We start from the raw sequence: 21540 nt of genomic DNA, 5'->3' as shown, positions 1-21540 counted from the left end.
CCAGGGACTCACACGCTCGAGAGGTATGATTACATAAGGCGTGCCTGATAAGGTAGGTTTTGATGAGTGCACGTTTTTTGACGTTTTTAATATTTTCTCTGTGGCTCTGGTCATTGACTAAAACACCCCCTTTCTCCATGACGTGGAGACTCATGATTGGCGGTTTGTAGTACCAAGTCAAAGGTTTTTATGTCAAGTAATATATACGTATGGCCAGCAATGTATGTCAAGTAATATACATATGTCAAGAACTAAAAGTGAAAATTTGGTTCAAATTTTAATCTATAGAAGAAAAAAGAACAAAAAATTTTAAAAGGGAGATTGAAAAAAAGGAGACTGAGTGATGATCACTGACTCGTGACAAAACTCTTTGGACTCATCCGAGTGTGACAATTTACATTATCTCCTTATTTTATTTTGTGGTATTATTAAAATAAAAAAATTTAATTTTGTGGGCAGGGGCATTTAGGAAATTTCATTATTATTTACTTTTTATTATTTGTTGTTGTTGTTTTTTTTTTTTTTAAAAAAAAAAAATTATCACTCCATGATTAATGTGAATTTATGAAAACTTACTATTTGACAACTTCGAAGAAAATGGAACAATAGTAGGAGTTCTAATAAATATTAACGATCATTGAGTGGGAGTAGGGCACATGTAAAATTCTTTAAGATTATGATTACTATTTGTTTAAAAAAATCAAGGATATTTATAACCACTTGGATGAATAAAAATAGGGAGTGCTAAGAGATAGGTCGCCTTTAAACTCCTATACTTTTCTTTGTGTGGAAAACCCAAAAGAATATTAAGTTTACAATTTATCGTAATAATGAATACAAAAGGAAGAAATCCTTAAGATCGTAGCTTTAACAATTCCTCCATCCACAATAAAACCAACTTGAAACCTAGTTTCGGACTTTAGCGTAACAAAATGAGGACCTAGATTGTGACAATGAAGAACATAGAGTGCAACTGATGAAACCATGAATACTTCCTAACTCGACACATTAGGACCATTTTAAAAATTGACCTCTGATTTTGACATGTGGGTTTTATGCCCTCTAATGAGCAAAGATGAAAATATCGGTAATCACGGATATATTGGAGATATAGCGATGGATATTTTGGAAAAAAATATCGATAAGCCTAAAATTGATCAAAATTTATAAAAATATAAGAAAAACTTCATAAAAATGTAATTAAAAGTATAATGATATTTTAAAGTTGTTTTATTAAATAATTTGATATCTCTATTATATGATTTATCATATTTGATAATAATATCGTATACATCGATAAAAATATGAATTTTATAAGTGTACATTTATTATTAAATTACATCTAGTATTATGATATTTGATTATAATATGTCTAATTTTAAAATATATGTTAATATTAAAATTATGATCTATTTAATTCAATTGTATTAAACAATAAAAAATAAATTATGATATATGTACAATTTTTTAATATTTAATTAATTATTAATGATATTAAAAACACTATGAAAAAAATTATATAATTTTTATATTTTTGGTAATCAATTAAAAGAAAATTTTACATTTAATTATAAAATAATTATAATTAATTTGCTCTTTAAAATATTCTTTTAATATTTTCTTTATATAATGAGTTTAATTATATATATTTTTAGTGCATATTATATAACATAGGCAAGTTTGCTCGGACGGTAAGTGGGTTAAACCTCAAACTTTTTGGTTTAGGATTCGAATCCCTTCAACGGCAAAAGGAAGGGCCTTTTTCCAAGCACTATAGCACGTTGACTATGTGATATATAGGGAAAATCGAATATTTATCGCCAATATGTCACGAGATATTGCCGATTTTTGGGGAATCTCACCTCAACAAAGTAAAGGCCTATAACATCGCCAATATATCGCGAGATATTGCCGATTCTTGGGGAATCTCACCTCAACAAAGTAAAGGCACAAGTGGACAAGGGAAAATCCACTTAGTCGATGGTCAACGTATAGTTCAAGGGTAAGTGGGGACATTCTTTGCATCATGGGTACTTCATGTTGATATTCTTTAGGATTTGTCTTCCCATATATTTTAGACCAATGATAGGATCTATGACCTTGTTGATCACCATATACATTTATGACAACTCATGACTTTGATTTAGGAGAGTGGCACACTCCTATCCAAAGCTTTTCCCTCTAGCTTATAAGGGTTAGCCTTTGTTAAGTTCCATAACTTGCACAATCGATTTATATAGAATTTTTTTTAACCTTTGTACCATGTTTATGTCATAGTACATGTGTTCTTTAAGACAACGATATGACACCGATTCTCTTTTTAATGATTGAATGGACGGAGATACTTTTAGAGAGTATGTGCAATGATTTAGTGTTGCTCTTATATACGTAGAATACTATAATGATTCAAACGCTCAAATAGCCTTTAAAAGGGGGTTTCCATTAAACTCAAACTTGTACAAGCCTCTCCACCAAAAAAAAAACTTAGTAGCATTGAAGAATCTTTTAAGAAAGCAAACAAATATGTGAGCCTAAAGAAAGAAATGGTTAAAAAAAATGCCTAAAGTTCTTGAAGTGATAGAAAAGAGTAAATGAAGTGCTCCGAGAATGATGATACCTCTTAAGCAAAACAAGCAAATGTAGACTGACTGAGAAATGAGTAGTAGGTATAGATCACAAACTAAGAAGAGAAGTTTTGGCGCAAACTTCACTCACTTGAACACTCTTTATAATTAAGTTCTTTTGCAATTTGTGCAAATTGCCTAACTTATTACTAGTTCTCACAACCAACTGACAATGATTCCAAAAGAGACCAATTAGATATTGTACTTATCATAAAGTGCATAAGTTATATTTGAAGTCATCTCACATTAGTTAGTAGATAAAGGAAGGAAGCTTCCTTAAGCTATATAAGGAGGTCTCCACTCCTTACTCTATCCATCTCAAAACTTTCATTCTTTTATAAGTTTTTTATTTTTATTTTTTTTCTCTTCACATTTCTCCTAATTGAGAGAGATGATGTAATTATTTTGTATTTTTAGTGAAAATTTGTTTAGTCTTACAGGTTGAAATTTTCCTCATAATGAGGGTTTTACCACATAAGTACATTTGCCCCATGGTTTTATTTACTACTTTACTGCTCTATTACCTTTTTCAATGTTTTAAATCAAATTATCGTTGCATTTCATAACAACATGGCCATCCGGTAAAAGATGTTAGAGTTTGAAGCATGTTATTGAAATGTACTTAAGTAGGGGAGATTTGAGCCTGTTCATACCTAAAACTTATGAGGGAGAACCAATTATGACAATCAAACTAGAAGAATCACTTAACAAGATCACCCAAAGAGTTATTTCTATCATTAATGGTGGATATAAAGAGACGTGTATATCTAATATAGAGACAGTGAATCAAGTAAGGGCAATGATAAAAATTAGTAAAATATGTCAACTAATGTTAGAGTGTATTCACAGAAAGTGTTGATGAAGGATTAGTTCGATTATACAATGCGCTTATAGTAATTTTGTTAATCTCCAATTTGAAGTTCAATGAATCCTCATTGACCTAAGAAGTTCAATGGATTAAACCAATAAAATTTTAGCAAATTAAAGTTAGACATAATTATATTTTTTCTAACTCATATAATATGTTTAATAAATGGGTCATGTTCGGGTTGGAGACAACTTGTGTAACTTGTTTAACTTATTTATTTAATCATGTGAAAAGAACTTATTTATGACCCAACTCATTTTAATTTATTAATTTTATGTATTTAAAATTTATAAAAATTTAAAATATTTTTTAAATTATGAATATCATTATAATTAAAAACTAAATAACAAGTAAAGTAAAAATTTATATATTTCAAATATTTTTATCCTTTTTAAAAGTCATTATCTTTTTAAGATATGTCTCAAAAGAGTTGTTCATTTTGTGTAGGGATTATTATCACTTTTTTAGAAGAAGTATATCAAACTACCTAATTTAATTATAATTTTAAAAATTAAAGTCAAAAAACTTAACAACAACTAAAAATTATTTTTAAAAAATATTTTCAAAAATTTGTTAAACACTTCATTTTGGTGGGAAGCATTTGTAATCACTTTCAACTTCTCTTAACCAAAGAAAATAAAATAATATTGCTTTATATAACTTTTTTTTTAATTAATTATTGTTATTTTTGTAACACCATTACATGTCAAAAAGACAAAACATGAGACATGTCATTATTTCAATTTTCAAATCATGTTAGACGTGGCATTTTTAAAAATATTATTTTCTCTAAAATAGGAATTTTGAAAACATAAATATTTTACTTTTATTAAAAAAAAAAAAAAAAAGGAAAAGTGCTCAAAGTGATTATAGAAGGCTATAATTTTGAACCGAAAGAAGGGAGGCAGTTGGGAGCAACGTAGGGAAAGAATTAAAGGGTCATCAATCATCATCAACACCGAAATTCATATGATGGTGTACCAAATTTTTGAACCAATCAGTTGCGGCCACATCAGAATCAGGCTGTTGTGGTACAACCACCTTTATGAACCCACAGTCCCTTGGCAGAAACCCAGAAGAAATTGGTCTATATGAAGTCTATAATTTGTAGAAAAGTCAATTCTCTTGTCTTTGATTCGTAAAAATTCAAGGAACCGTTTGCTAACTATTTTCGAGAATGGTTATAAAAATGGTTTTTGACTAACATGTGATGTTTTGTAAAATAAAAATATATTTGAAAACTTAAAATATTTTTAACCTATTTTTAATATATTTACATATATTTTAAAAATAATTTTTATATTGTATTTTATTTTTTATCATTCTATATATTTATATAAAAATATAAATAAAAAATATTTTTTGGTTAATAAAAGTATTTTTTTTTTGAAAAATAAAAAACCTTCTAAAAAATGATTGTGAAATATGTCTTAGGTTTTTTTTAGAACAATTGAAAATAATTTTTTTTGAAAAATAAATTACTTTTATAATAAATTTATGAATTTTTTTGTACAGTATTTTAAGAAATAATTCAAATTATAAAAAATATTTTATAAACTTCCATATTGTTATCTTCATTCAGAATAAGCCAATAAAATTATTTTTTATATTTGATATTTAAAAAATAAATATTCTTGAAAATAATTGAAAACCATTTATAATAATAGTTTTTAAAAATTATTTTAAAATTTATAAAATATTAATTCTATTTATAAATTTTATTTATTTATAACATAGTTAAATTTTTTAATGATAAAAAATTTTAAAAAATAAATGAAGTGTTGGGGGAAAGTAGATGGAGTGAGGGTTTGATTTTAAACAATAATAATGTGTATGAAGGAGATTAAAGGGATCAATAAATGGGTGGAGCCAACTCTCCTTCCTCCCGTATGTCCCAACTGCCAATTGAGTAGGGATTGAGGCTATATTCAATAGAGACATTGTCAGAATTTACAATGTCCATCCACTTGGAAATTGGTTTATATTAAATATGGCCACTTGAAATTGATTTATAATAAGGTTGTTGAGTATAAATTAATGTATTGCTCTGCTTTTCCATCAGAGTAATGATAGAGATTGTAGCACCTGCTCATTCCAATTAATGTGCCGATCACATTATTTGTGTGTATAGTATAGATGTAGGTGGAAGTTAGAGAGAAGAATTTAAAGCCCATTTTTTTTCTTTTTAAAGTCTATTTTACTAAAAGGCTCAAATATAAAAAAAGACAAAAAAAAAAACATAAAAGATAATTCGCCTTTTATAGGCATACATATATGTAGGGAATTAAACCGAATTCCCAACCCGTGAGAAACAAAAAATTAGAGAAAACACACGCCAAAGAAAAAACAATCACACACACAAGACAGTATTTACGTGGTTCGGCAATTTGCCTACGTCCACGGAGTTGCAGGGATATCACTATTATCAGGGAAGAATACAGAGTACAACTTGGCGGCTACAATATTCTCTATATATATATAGCACGGCAACCCTACCATACTAAAAAACCCTAATTACAAAAGGTGGTTCCACAATGGGCTAAACAGGCCCAACAGGCCTCAATAAATCTCCCTTTAAAAAGCCATGCAATATTATTCGGGTCGGGTCGTCAAACCGGATCAAACAAAACTAGGCTCCACAAAGCCCAACAAATCTCCCACTTGGAGACTAGTCCAATCACCAACATCAAACCGCTATCCTCCAAGAAACGATCCCTCATCCCTACAACTCATCCTCCTGTCCTCAAGCTAGAAGACCAATTGAAGCTGCGCACAACTTCAACTTCTCAATAGTGACACCCTTAGTCAACATGTCTGCAGGGTTCTTAGATCCACAAATCTTCTCAAGTATTACCAGTTTATCCTCAACAAGATAACGGATAAAGTGGTATTTTGTTTGTATATGTTTCGACTTTGAATGAAAAGCCGAATTTTTGGCAAGAAAAATTGCACTCTGACTGTCACTGTGTAGAATGCCCATCTCCTGCTTCTTACCCAATTCATCTAAGAAACCATGTAGCCAAATCATCTCCTTTCCAGCTTCAGTTGCTGCAACATACTCAGCTTCTGTAGTAGACAAAGTAACAATCTTCTGTAGATTTGAAGTCCATGATATAGCTGTACCACCTAGAGTAAAAACAAACCCAGTAGTACTCTTTCTACTATCAATATCACCAGCAAAATCAGCATCTACATAACCCTGCAGTTTCAAACTTGCACCTGTGAAGCAAAGACATGTATCTAATGAACCCTTCAGATATCTTAAAATCCACTTGACTGCCTCCCAATGCTGCTTTCCAGGCCTACTCATGAATCTGCTCACGACTCCCACTGCATGTGTAATGTCTGGCCTTGTACACACCATAGCATACATCAAGCTGCCAATAGCTGAGGCATAGGGCACCTTGCTCATATGGTCCCTTTCTTCTTCTGTCTTTGGTGACTGTTCTTTACTTAGTTTGAAATGACTACCCAAGGGTGTGCTCACCGGTTTAGCTTCATTCATGTTGAACCTGCTGAGAACTTTCTTCACATACTCTGACTGTGAAAGCTTCAATGTACCATTAGCCTTGTCTCTAATGATTCTCATACCAAGGATTTGCTTTGCAGCTCCCAAATCCTTCATTGCAAATTGTTTGGACAATTGCTTCTTCAGATTATTAATCTTCTCAATGTCAGACCCTGCAATAAGCATATCATCCACATACAATAGTAATATGATGTAAGAATTGTCAAAGGACTTAAAATAGCAACAGTGATCAGCTTCACATCTCTTGAACCCAATTCTATGCATAAAATTGTCAAACTTCTTGTACCACTGTCTAGGAGCTTGTTTAAGGCCATACAAGCTCTTTCTCAGTTTGCAGACTAGATTCTCTTGTCCCTGAACAATGAACCCTTCTGGTTGAATCATGTAAAGGTCTTCCTCCAAGTCACCATGAAGGAATGCTGTCTTCACATCTAATTGCTCAAGATGTAAGTTTTCTGCAGCCACCATTCCAAGTACAAGTCTAATTGTTGACATCTTCACAACTGGAGAAAATATCTCTGTGTAGTCAATGCCCTCCTTCTGCTGGAACCCTTTAACAACTAATCTGGCCTTGTAACGTTTGCTACCATCATGCTCATTCTTTATTCTGTATACCCACTTGTTGTGCAAAGCCTTCTTTCCTACTGGCAATTCAGTCAGTTGCCATGTCTGATTCCCCAACAAGGAATCCATCTCATCCTTCATGGCTAACTCCCACTTGCTTGAATTCTCATCTTGCAAGGCTTCATCATAACACTTTGGCTCACCACCATCAGTCAACAGGAGATAATTTAAAACAGGTGAATAACGCTGCGGAGGTCTAGTGTTCCTAGAAGATCTGCGAACTTCAACTATAGGTGTACTCAGATCTACCTGTGAATTTACATTCTCCTTATCTTCTTCACCCCCTTTTTGGACAGTACTTTCAGTCAATTCATCTAAGTTGACAAACTCAGATTTCTTTTGATCTATCTCTGTAACATCTGACGTTACAGTTGACCTATCCTTGTACATAACCTGTTCATTAAATATCACATTTCTACTTCTGATGATTTTCCTGTTTTGTTCATCCCAAAACCTATAGCCAAATTTCTCATCACCATAGCCAATGAAAAAACATATTTTTGACTTTGCATCAAGTTTACTACGAGCATCAGAATCAATATGAACATAAGAAACACAACCAAAAACTTTTAAATGTGAAAACTTCACCTCTTTACCGCTCCAAACCTCCTCAGGAAGTCTGAACTCCATGGGAACTGATGGTCCTCGGTTTATCAGGTAAGCTGCAGTGCTAACAGCATCAGCCCAAAAAGTTTTTGGTAGTCCAGCATGCAACCTCATACTTCTAGCACGCTCATTGAGAGTTCTATTCATGCGCTCAGCCACACCATTCTGTTGTGGTGTCCCAGGAATGGTCTTCTCCATCCTAATTCCCTGTGCAGCACAATACTCACTGAATCCTCCATCTATGTACTCTCCTCCATTATCTGACCTCAAACATTTTACTTTCAAACCTGTTTCTGTCTCAACCATGGCCTTCCACTTCTTAAAAGTTACAAATACATCAGATTTATTTTTCAGAAAATAAACCCATACCTTTCTACTTGAGTCATCAATAAAGGTGATGTAGTACCTTGAACCTCCTAGGGATGCAACCGGAGAAGGCCCCCACAAATCAGTGTGTACTAGTTCCAATTTTTCAGCCTTCGGTGTCCTGCCAGTTTTCAAGAAGCTCACATTTTTTTGCTTTCCTAAGATGCAACTTTCACACATATCAAAATCAATGGACTTCAATTCTGGTAGTTTTCCTTTTGACAGCAACATCTTCATCCCTTTCTCACTCATGTGACCAAGTCTACGGTGCCATAGGCTTGTATCAGTACTTGCATCAGCAACTGCAATTGTGTCTCTTGGACATGAGGTCATATACAGAGTGCCAGTCTTCTTTCCACGAGCCAATACCCTAGCTCCCTTTGTAACCTTCCAAGTACCACCAACAAATAGTATTGCATGTCCTTCATCATCAAGTTGTCCAACAGAAATCAGATTCCTCCTCAGGTCAGGAATATGTCGAACCTTCTCCAGTAACCAAACAGACCCATTGGACAACGATATCCGGACATCTCCCAGACCCACAACATCCAAGGCTGAACCATCAGCCAAATATACCTTACCAAAATCACCTGCAACATAATTCTGTATGATTTCTGGGTGTGGAGTGGTATGAAACGAAGCTCCTGAATCCAAAACCCAATCATCAAGTGGACTGTCTACTGCAAGAAGTAATGCATCCTGTACCTCTTCTGTTACAGCATTAGCAGAATCATCTTCATTCTTCTTCTTAGGGCTTTTGCATTGCCTTTTAAAGTGACCTGTTTTCCCACAATTCCAACATTGTACTTGTTGGCCTGATCTAGATTTGCTTCTGTTCCGATTAGAATTTCTGGAATTTGATCTACCCTGATTTGAATTTCTGTTATTACCTCTGCCTCTTGTCTCAAGGTTTAGGGCAGAACCAGATCCTGAGGTTTCACCTGCATCTCTTCGGCGAATCTCCTCAGCCAGAATTAAATCTCGTATATCATTGTACTTGAGCTTTTCCTTTCCTGTAGAATTGCTTACTGCCATCCTCATTGCCTCCCAACTGTTTGGCAAAGAAGCCAAGACAATCAGAGCACGAATCTCATCATCAAAATCAATTTCTACAGACGACAATTGATTTGTGATTGTATTAAATTCATTCAGATGTTGTGCTACTGATGCATTCTCTGCCATCTTCAAATTGAACAATTTCTTCATCAGATGCACCTTATTGTTTGCGGATGGCTTTTCATACATACCGGACAAAGCCTTCATCAGATCTGCTGTGGTCTTCTCCTTTACAACATTGTGTGCAACAGACCTAGACAGAGTTAACCTAATAACTCCTAGAACCTGTCTGTCAAGAAGCGCCCATTCCTCAGCCTTCATACTCTCAGGTTTTGTCCCCAAAAGAGGCAGATGCAATTTCCTCCCATAGAGATAATCTTCAATCTGCATCCTCCAATACGCAAAGTCTGTGCCATCAAACTTTTCTATTCCAGACGCCTTTCCTGCTTCCTCTGCCATTGCTCCCACTCAAACCTAACCCTAGGCTCTGATACCAGTTGTAGGGAATTAAACCGAATTCCCAACCCGTGAGAAACAAAAAATTAGAGAAAACACACGCCAAAGAAAAAACAATCACACACACAAGACAGTATTTACGTGGTTCGGCAATTTGCCTACGTCCACGGAGTTGCAGGGATATCACTATTATCAGGGAAGAATACAGAGTACAACTTGGCGGCTACAATATTCTCTATATATATATAGCACGGCAACCCTACCATACTAAAAAACCCTAATTACAAAAGGTGGTTCCACAATGGGCTAAACAGGCCCAACAGGCCTCAATAAATCTCCCTTTAAAAAGCCATGCAATATTATTCGGGTCGGGTCGTCAAACCGGATCAAACAAAACTAGGCTCCACAAAGCCCAACAATATATATATATATGAAATTTTAAAGAAGGTTGTCAAAAATTTGTTATGGATTGAATATTCAAAAAAGAGGTTACTCACAAGCTTATGCATTAAATTGAAAGTGTTAATGCAAACATATTAAGAAAAGAACATAAAAGTAAAGCAAATTATATTATGTTTTATTGTGGTTCGATCAATCATACTTATTTTTATTAGTTTTTATTTTTTATTTTTTATGTTTTGTATCTCTACCCTCAATCATGAATCCTTTTGCCCCACAAGGTGATATTTCTTCCTCATATTTACATCTTAGTGTGCTCTCTTATCCCACAGGATGTTTCCTACTTTTCCTCATGACTTCAAATATTTATACAGATATGTCACCAGCTATCTTTATTCTACAACAAATATTTTAATTACAATCACATATAAAGTTTGGAAACATCCTATATAGTATTTGTTTTGTAAAAAGAAGTATATTTTAAATGAGAATTCAAAACACATACCCAACACACTCTTCGATTGATCAATTGTGGCAAAGTTTCTTTTCAAGGCATCCAATATAGCTCTAATTTATCCAATTGTAGCTTCATAAGTCATTTTTCCCCTATGGGATTTAAGTGTTCCATTATGCACAAACTTCTCCTTCTTGGCTCAAAGAGGTGAATCTGTTATTCTTGAATTATCACAAATGTATGGTCAAATAATTATGTATAATAAATAAATGAGAAGGTAAGTAAATATTAAATCTTACAAACGGTTGATTGAGGTTAGAATTTGACTCTATGTCCTTAAGACGAATTTGCCCCGTGTCGGTGTTTACAGTTTGTTGACAATCGTCTCCCAGGATACAACGATCACTTTCTTATGATAGTAGCACTCCAAATCACAAGAATCAACGAATCACTTGATGACTTGAACTTTCTTGAATACCAAACACTTGGAAGAAAAGAGAAGAAGTGGAGAGAATTGATGATGGAATGAATGAGAAATGTCATGTGGGGGGGCCTATTTATAGGTTTTCTGGTGACTCTTAGAAAAGATGTGTCTTAAATACTTGACATATCATTTGACACAAGTTGTGTCAATTAGGAAGAGTTGTGTCTAATTGAAACGACATGTCTTAATTTCCATTCACCTATAAATATCCCAACAGAATCCTCTTAATCAAATGAAATACCTTGATAGATGAGTAAAGAAGAAGTAGATGAGCTAAAATGCATATTGGTTGAAACTACAAGATATCATTTTCCTTATTCAAACGCTCATTTTGTTGCATAATAGAGTGTAACCTTTGCTCCTACTACTCTTATTTTGTGGTTTAAACGACTTTGTAAATGCTACAATGGGTCAGTAGGGGGAGAAGAACTTCCTCTACTTGATCGAATCAAATCTGACTTCTTTGACATTTGTGTTTAACCTTCCTTTTACATGTGCACATTCCTATAGACAATGTAAAAAATTGTCTCCAATGATCTTGGTGTCTTTTTCCCTCCGTATCCATTTATGTATGTGGCATAATAACTGCCCATCCTCTCTATTGTACATTTAGGGATGTAGGGTTCATCCCATATCTTCTCAGTTATTAAACAACTCTAATAACTTTCTAGGTGGTTACTATTCTTAGAATTCGGAATCAACAGGATCAACTTGTATGGATAAACAAGTTAGACCATGGGCTAAACCTTCAAACTAGGCTGTGATGGTGATGCATGAGACAAAATTGCTTTGAAGACCATTTGACAAATGGACAAGAGTGCTATTAAATGTATGTCTAATTGAATTGCAAGCAAAATATACCTAATGTATAAGGTCTTTTCACTCAAGACTTACAATCGCGACAACAAGATAAGATCCTTGGAAATTAGGAGCAGCAAGATAGCCTCAAGTGACCACAATCCTTACACACATGACCCCCACATGATACTAAAACCATGTGAAATGCATGTTGAATTGATGTACAATCAAAATACATTCAATGTACAACTCATTTTCATTTAATACACAAGAATTATAGGCCCACAATTTTGACTACAAAAGAAGAAGAGTTGGAGGGTTAGTTTGAACATTTTATCATTTTCTTTTTGTATTTATTTTTAGAAAAATATTTTATTTCATGGTGGAGTAGCTAATTGTTGTGGAATCGGAGGAAGCGAGAGGAAGAGAAGCTTTTACCATCAAATCTAATAGCATACGACTTTAAAAAGGCTAGATGAGCCACTCATGATAAAGTGCTTTGCATTATGTATTGGTGCACCAAATCAAGCTCTTGGCTAAAAAAAAAAGGGCTTGAAATGACAATTCAACCCTCAAGTCAAACAAGAGTGAACTAGAACCCACAAAAAGGTACATAATTTTCCCAAACATCAATCAAGAACCAACACATTACATTAGGTTATAGGGTGTGTTTGGTATAGTGTTCAACTTTTATATCTAATAATAGAAGAGATGAATGCAAAAGAATGTTATGTTATTTTATTTTTGAGAACTATATATTATAAATTTTTCATTAACAATAAGAATATTTTTAATTTTATTTTTAATTTTTTTAAATAAAAACATTCTTCAACATTGCTTTTGAAGAAAGCATTTATTTCCTTACGTCTCTTAAACGCAAATAAATTAGGTTAGGAAGTGAGAGACCCACAATTGACATTTCAACCCAAAGACCCTTCAAAATTGCATTTATTGCCTTTTGGCATTGAATGAGCAAATTAAATATAAACGCGTGCATCCATGTGTATAGCGTTTTTGTCTTTTAAGATTGATTTTACGACAACATTCATTAGTAATATTCTTCGACAAGTTTCTATTGTCACAAAAGGACAAAAATAAAGTTTTAGGATAAACTATTGGAACGTTTGGTAATTGTTTTCGAAACTATTTTTGAAAAATAATTTTTTTAGAACAATTCTTTAAAATTATTCTATGATTTTTTAAGAATAAAAGTCTTTTTGAAAATTTAAAACATTTTTAACTTATTTTTAATATTTTAAAAATAATTTTTATATCTAATATATTATTTTTAATTATTTTATGTTATTTCTTAAAACAATCATTAAAAAACAAGTAAAAACAATCAAAGATATTTATCCAAAAAGATCTTATTTTATGTTTCCTACTTTTTTTAGTTTTTTAAATACAAACAGTTTTCAAACATATCCTTGATTTTTATTTTTAGGAAACTATTTTTAAAAATCAAGATTAAGAAGGAAAAAGGAAAAAAATCAAAGTGTTGTGAGATAATATGACATTGTTTGATAATTATTTTTAAAAACAGTTTTTGAAATTTTTTTTATGATATTTTACCAAACAAATGATTATTGATAACTAAAATGTTTTTAAACCTAATTTTTATATTTTAAATGTATTAATATTTTTAAAATAATTTTTATATGTAATGTTTTATTTTTAATTATTCTTTCTATTTGTATAATTATTTTTTGTAGAAAATAAGTAAAAATAATTAAAAGATGTTTTTTAACAAAAAAAAAAAATATTTTTTTATTTTCTAGTTGTCAAATATGTTCTCCTACTTTATTTTTTATTTTTTTTATATTTTAAATAACAAAAAAAAATATTTTTTAAAATAGTTACCAAACAAACTCTATAATTTTAAACAAATGGAGAATACGGAGAAAATTGAGAAAGAAAATCTTTGCGTGTATCAGGTGCTAAGGTTGTAGTGTTTAGGCATAGCCTTTGTATAAAAAGAATCAGACGAAAGTCTCACAACGACTAAAAATAGGAAAGGTATTTGAAAGGGAATCCCTTAAGCTGAGAGGAACTTTAAATAGAAAATGATATCTGGGAGGGAATTTCAAAGATAAAAAGTCCACATGAAGCAAAATTCAGTCTTTTATGTTTGTCAAAAATGATAAATCATGAACTGTTGTTCGGGTTTGATCCTATTTCAATCGACTTCACTCTTATTTTATATCCACCAAATATAGAAGTCCAGATGTAAGAAGTTATTTCATGTTTAATAAAATTTTTATAATATCAATATTGTTCACTTACATTTAATTTTATTTTCTAGCTAAAATCAAAATTAGGAAGCTATCCCAAATAAGACCTCTATTTGTGAGTAAACCCGGTTCTATTGCTCTGTACTTGGGTTAGTCTCTATTGATTTGCTTGTAGATAGGTTGAGGATCATGTTGAGGTCTGTTTCAAGTTTGAAAAATGCACTCCATCAACATATTTGATGATACCAAGTATCTCCTCTGAGAAAATTTCAAGATACCCAAGTATTTGATTGAGATCCATTACACTATCATATTGCTATGCGCTCACATAGATAATGGATTCAAGGTAAGCCTACAAAATTGGGCTCTAAGAACTGGATGGTGAGATTTGTGCCCCACAAACCAAAACACACTGCTGCAGATTTAAGGATTAGGGTTGCTTTGGGCTCAGTTGGGCCTCTTCCTTTGAATTTGGCCTTGCCTTCTGTCTGCCTTCAAGGCTACTGCTGCTGCAGCCAGTCCTCTTTTACTCCCATCCAACCAACTTCTAAGCAGTAGCCAGTCAGGCGCGGCTTCTTTACAGTCAATAGATCTTCTGAAGATCTGTAAAGAGACTTTACTCCCATCAACTTCTCTCTCTCTCTCTCCCTTTCTCTATCTCTCTCACATAGAATATAACAAATCAAGGCCTATTTCAAGTCACCAATAAACAAACCATGGCAAAGCTCCACCACCTCTTCTATGCAACTCTCCTCTACAACCTCCTCAAAACCACACCAGCACTAACCCAAAATCCTTCAGATCCCAATCAGAGCCCCTTCTGCCACCCCTTCTACTCATTCATCTTCAAAAGCTGCGCCTTCACTGGTATTAGCCGGCCACCCTTTGTGGTCCTCCCGCCACCCTCTGCTCCTTACCAATCTTCTGTGAATCCACCAACAGATTCTTCTCCGGCTACCATTGTCTATGTCTACCCTTTTCTCCCATCTCCACTCCCTATTGTTGTCTCCACCACGCCCCCTCCACCATTATTACCAGGCCTCCCTACTGTAATACCATCATCACCTAACAATCCTTATTCTCTCTTGCCACCACCGCCACCACCATCACTGACTTATGTCTTCCCTTACTTACCACCACCGCCGCCACCACCGGTAGCAACGTTTCCTTATGTGTATCCAACTATTGGCCCACCACAGGCCGGAGTGCAACCTACAATTCCTATTACGTATCCAGGTACGCCAGCACCACCACAGCAAGTGACACTACCGCCTTTTTTACCGGTGGTTTATCCTCCACCACCACCACAGCCAACGACTCTTCCTTCTCCTTTCCCTTACTATCCTTATGTTACAGCCCCACCACCACCACTTTTCCCAGGTGGATATCCCTATGTCTATCCACCACCTTCAGCTCTACCAGTGTTTACACCTGGGCTTCCTCAGCAACCACCGATTTTTCCTCTACAGCCACCAGTTATTCCTCAACAACCACCTGTGTTTCCACTACAGCCACCGGTTACTTACCAACAGCCACCAGTCGTTTATCAACAACCTCCCGTGATCCCACAACAGCCGCCGGTAATACCACAGCAACCACCGGTGGTGTTCCCCCAGAACCCACCTTACATCACACAGCAGCCACCAGTCATTCCACAGCAACCACCAGTGGTGTACCCGCAAAATCCACCTTACATCACACAGCAGCCGCCTATCATTCCACAAACACTTCCGCCTCCGGTGGTGTTTCCACAAAACCCACCTTACATCACACAACAACCACCAGTAATTCCACAGATGCTTTCCCCACCGGCTGCAGTTACTTATGTATGGCCACTACTAGCAGCACCACCCCCACCAGTCCCCTTTCCTTGATGCAGTTTAATATGGTCACGGTCACAGATGCTTAAAAGAGAGCATGAAGCATAAACTAGCCATCAGATTGGTCCAAAGTGAGATGTGGTAGCTGAAGTGCTTCTGTGTCCGGCACAGCTGGCAGTAAGTAATAATCTATACTTTAAACCAGCTTCTGCTTGTTTATGTTTGAAAATCACCGCAAGTATTTGTAAGTCATTAACCTTTTCTCCAAAATTTAAACCCCAACCCAGTTTGTAACAACAGTTTTTAAAAACTACTCTTTAATCTTTTGTACAATAAAAATCAGTTCGGATATTCGGACTATTTTTAATAATTTTAAATATAATTTTTATGTTTAATACTTTATTTTTAATCATCCTATATATTTATATAATTATTTTTTAAAATGGTTCTTAGAAAACAAAAGAAAAGAATTGAAAACATTTAAAAAAATTATTTTTTGAAAAAGCTTTATTTTATGTCATTAATAAAAAAAAATAGAAAATAGATTTATGTTTGTCAAATGTGTTTTTTTGTTTTGAAGAATCGAAAATTATTTTAAAAAATAAATGTTAAAGACACACTAGACTTCTCTTTTTGCTAAAAGATATTAAAATCCAAATTCTATTAAAGAAAACCATTATCAAACAATTAAGTCGGTCCGTTTCATAGCTGTTTTTGAAAACAGTTTTTTAAGAATAGTTTTTTAAACTATTTTTTGATATTTTACAAAATAAAAGTTTATCTAAAAAATTAAAATGCTTTTACCTTATTTTTAATATTTTTAAATATATTTTTAAAAAAATATTTATTTTTAATCATTTTACATATTGATATAATTATTTTTTAAAATAAGTGAAAATAATATAAAATAATTAAAAAATATTATATGAAAACATCCTATTTTCTGTTCTTAAAAACAAAAAATCAAAAAACAATTTTTGATCGTTAAACCTTGTGTTTTTTTTTTTTTTGTTCTCGAAAACATATCATTAAAAACAGTTACTAAATAGGTTCTAAGTTTTTTTTTTGGTTAAAGATATTAATATCCAAACTTTATGAGAAGAAACTATTCTCGAAAACAGTTTCCGAACAAGGATTAAACTAAGTTGCTTAAAGATATTAAAATCCAGACTCTGAGGAACATTACCCCCCATTTAGAAGCACTTAGATATAATTAAATATCAAGACAAATAATGTAGTCTAATTGATTGCTACATTTGCAGGAGGAAGAGCAGGGCCAAGAAAAGATAGACAGCTACACCCTTATTAATTGCACGGGGGTCTGAACCAGCCAAAGACTGCAAACTGCTTGCATGCAGCACGGTGAGTCAATGGACTGGATGATATTTATTTCAATATTAAAGAGGGAAACTTCACATCCATTCCTTAGGATTTCATTTTTAAGCCATTTTACAGTCTTGAGATATGTGCCCATTAAATAGTCATAAACTGCATTCAAGAAAAATTTTGTACTTTGTGTACATACTTTTTTTATCTGAATCAATAATCGACGTACCTCATGACCCATTTGATGCTTTTCTTCTGAAGTCTTTTAAGATTCAAGAGGTGTGAGTTGTAGAATTTTTCTATCAACCCATCAACCATTTCATCTCAAAACTTTTCAAATAAATGGCAAAATAATTAGATTGCACTTAGTACTACGTATTTCAACGATACCTTAGAAGACAAGTGACATACCAAGTATTGATGTTGAGAATATATATAAATCTTGTTTGGTAATTGTTTTTAAAAACAATTTTTGAAAAGAGTTTTTAAAAACTGTTCAATAATCTTTCGTAGAATAAAAGTTTGTTTGAAAACCTGAAATGTTTTTAATATATTTTAATATTTTTAAATATACTTTCAAAATACATTTTATATTTAATGCTTTATTTTTAATATTTTTTATATAATTATTTTTTTAAATAACTCTTAAAAAACAACTAAAAGATATTCTTTGAAAACACCTTACTTTCTATTTTTAATAATAGAAAACGGAAAACAATTTTTTTTTTTATTCTGAAATATGTTTTCTTATTTTTTTTGTTTTAGAGAATAAAAAGTTGTTTTTAAAAATAATTTTGTACTTGGTTACATACTTTTCACATAAATGGCAAAATAATTAGATTGCACCTAGTACTACGTGTTTCAAATTAATATAAAAAGAACATACCAATTTAATTGATCATGCTTATAGAAAGATTAATTATTACGATACTTTTTAAAAACAATCCAAGTCCAATGATCTTTTGTAGAATAAAAGTTTGTTTGAAAACCTCAAATGTTTTTAACATATTTTAATATTTTTAAATATGCTTTCAAAATACTTTTTATATTTAGTGCTTTATTTTTAATATTTTTTTAAATAACTCTTAAAAAATAATTAAAATATATTCTTTCAAAACACATTCCTTTCTATTTTTAATAATAGAAAACGGAAAACAATTTTTTGATTCTCAAATATGTTTTCTTGTTTTTGTGTTTTAGATAATAAAAAACTGTTATTGAAAATAATTGTCAAATAAACCCATAACCTTATCTTATAACTCAATTAGCTCTATGAAATTGAAGATCAACAATATTGGACTAAATAAACTATATCTAACAAGGAATAAATACAGCTTTGTATGCACACCTTGCTTAACTAAATTCATACCAAACATGGCCTGTGCTTGTTGCTGACATGTAACCAAGGCAAATCAGTAACCTCAGTATTCCGCCCTGCTCAGCTTGCACCTGCAAAGAGAAAGATGCCCCTTAGAGTCATACAAACTGGAAAATACAAGTGGAAGAGAAATATACATCCAAGCTTGCTGAAGTACTAATCCCTCTCAATCCTCCATAACCGACCTACCAAGAAAATCTGGCTCACATGGGTACCCAATCCTTTGGACTAGAATGGCAAACAGAGAGTCTGCAATGTGAATCTTATTTAATCCCCTCATAAGGAAGGAAGTAGCCTTCTGTTGGGGGCATCTGCAACTGCCCCAGAAATAATGCAATTCACTAGGGGGCATCCAGCTAGAGCCTGAGTGTTAAAGAGAAAAACATCTGGCCAGAACCCAACTAGCTCACCCTACATTCAACTCATTGTTTCCTCAAGTAACAATACTTCAAATTTATGTACTTCACTATATGCTACCTATTCTGCCAATTGGAAATATCAAAGGCACTGCAAATCTCAAACAACATATGGGTAATGTCTTCTTAGGGGCTAGCTCTCTGTCTGCTTTTCTATTGACACCCTTGTGTGGATGCACATGAGATTCAATGACTGACATTTCAAGTCAAGTTACTTAAGGCAGCAGCCACCAAACACAACTAAATTTTGGCAATTGTATGCCAGGATTATGTAGATTATAAAAATCTATCAATTTTCATTAAGACTAAAAATACAACTGACATATATTAATAAAAATTAAGAACCAGTACAATTGCATAATGGCAAGCACATCTTCGCTTACTTGTATGGTTGCAGTCTGAACTAAGCTTCAAGATTCGGTTTTTCCCCATGAAAAAACGAGGAGAAGTACCAAATCAGAGAAACCGAACTTCAATTCAAATCAACACTCTCTTTCTCAATGCATCTGCAAATCCGGCGGCAGCCTTAGTTTTATTTTACTCGTGGCACCAAGAAAAGTCGGCAAAGGAACTGAACTTGGATGCGGTGAATCAACAACAGTCAATCCAGAAAAAAATTCACTAAAATTTGAATTCGAATATCGAATCTGCTCGGACGAACGATCCGTTTGGTGGTGCACCTTCTTCTCACTCTCATTAAAATCAACTCCAGTCCTTTCGTCGAGCACCTCGCCCCGTTTTAGAATCCTAGTCGGAGCCAAAACCATGCTTTGCCTTTGTTTTCCATGGTAAGTTTTGTTATCATACTTAGCGTTCCGTTGAAACCTTCTGGTGCTTCGCTTTCTGCGAGGAGAACGATCGGGGTTAGGGTTTTGGTGGCGTTCCATAGAGGAAAGAATAAGGGTTCCGAAATCTTAAGTACTGAGAATTCCTACTGCTATTAACGAAAGAGAATCCAACAGAGGAAAATCTGATGATGTTATGCAGAAAACAGGCACTGAGAAGAATTTATAGAGAAATCGATGATTGAGAGAGAGGAGTCGGAAAGCGTAAGAGGGAACTACTCTCGTTGCATTCGCTCTTGGGCGTTTTAACCACGTCAAAAATACTATCTTTTTGGAACTTGACTTCAACTACACAATCTAGTTTTATTCAAATTCTTGCTTATAGGCTCGAGTCAGTCACCTCGATAAGGACAAGCAATCCCAACCATGGACTGAAATATCGAATTTTAGGACATATCAAAAATATCGGTGGATATTTTAACAAAAAATATCGATAAGACAAAAATTATTCAAAATTCATAAAAATACTCAAAAAAATTAAAAAATAAGTAAGTAATGATAATTTTTTATATAAAAAAATTAGTATAAATTGTTTTAATATATTTATATTCATTTATTTTAAAAATTAAAATAATTTTATTAAAACATATTTTCTTATATTTTAAATAAAAAAACTAAATTGATTTATATTTTTATTTGAGATTTGATTTCTAAAAATTTATTACGAGTGACAATTTTTCTACTAATATTAATTTATTTAAATAATTAAAATTATTACTAATTTATCTTATCAAATTAATTTTAATTTATAAAATATTAGGAATTCATTAATTTTTTTATATTGTAACAATTTTTGAGTAAAATTATATTTTTAATATTTTAAAATAAAAATATTTAAAATTAAATAAAATTAAATGGATAAAAAAAAAGAACAAAGTGATAGTAATTTTTTAAAATAGCATTAATGAGATAAATATAAAAAATAGTTAAAAATAAAATGATAATATAGATTTAAAATAAAAAATAAAAAAATAAAAAAATGATAAATATTTTTGAAAAAAAGTCTTTCAAAAAAATCTTCGATATATATATATATGTGTGTGTGTGACTTGCCCATTGTCAAGACGGGTTATTGTTTACATGATTGAAACCCAATAGACTTGGAAATATTTTACTACTCAATTTTGTTTATGGATTATTTTTTGTGGAGTTTGCAACCAAAGTTGATTACGAATAAATATTGTATTACTCTTGAAAAAAATGTTAAATACAATCTTTCTAGCTCTATTTCCACACTTCTTTTATTGTTATTATTATTTT

The 21540-nt window shown here is 32.5% G+C and overlaps 1 protein-coding gene across 2 annotated transcripts; it reads left to right on the top strand.

Moving 5' to 3' along the window:
* The first annotated feature begins 15151 nt into the window (after nt 1–15151).
* Nucleotides 15152–17881, top strand: LOC104879027 (extensin-1). Of its 2 annotated transcripts, none has more exons than XM_010650403.3 (2): nt 15152–16492; nt 17578–17881. In XM_010650403.3, exon 1 carries the CDS (start codon nt 15212–15214, stop codon nt 16367–16369), a length of 1158 nt encoding a protein of 385 aa, XP_010648705.1. In that variant the 5' UTR covers nt 15152–15211; the 3' UTR covers nt 16370–16492; nt 17578–17881. The 2 variants fall into 2 exon arrangements, with proteins under 2 accessions (XP_010648705.1, XP_019074889.1); XM_019219344.2 differs by having other exon boundaries at nt 15152–16496.
* The last annotated feature ends 3659 nt before the right edge of the window (nt 17882–21540 follow it).

This window comes from Vitis vinifera, chromosome 4 (assembly GCF_030704535.1).
Source record: "Vitis vinifera cultivar Pinot Noir 40024 chromosome 4, ASM3070453v1".
NCBI classification, from domain to species: Eukaryota; Viridiplantae; Streptophyta; class Magnoliopsida; order Vitales; family Vitaceae; genus Vitis; species Vitis vinifera.
Note: the sequence above shows the minus strand (reverse complement) of the source record. Positions and strands in the feature narration are given on the sequence as shown.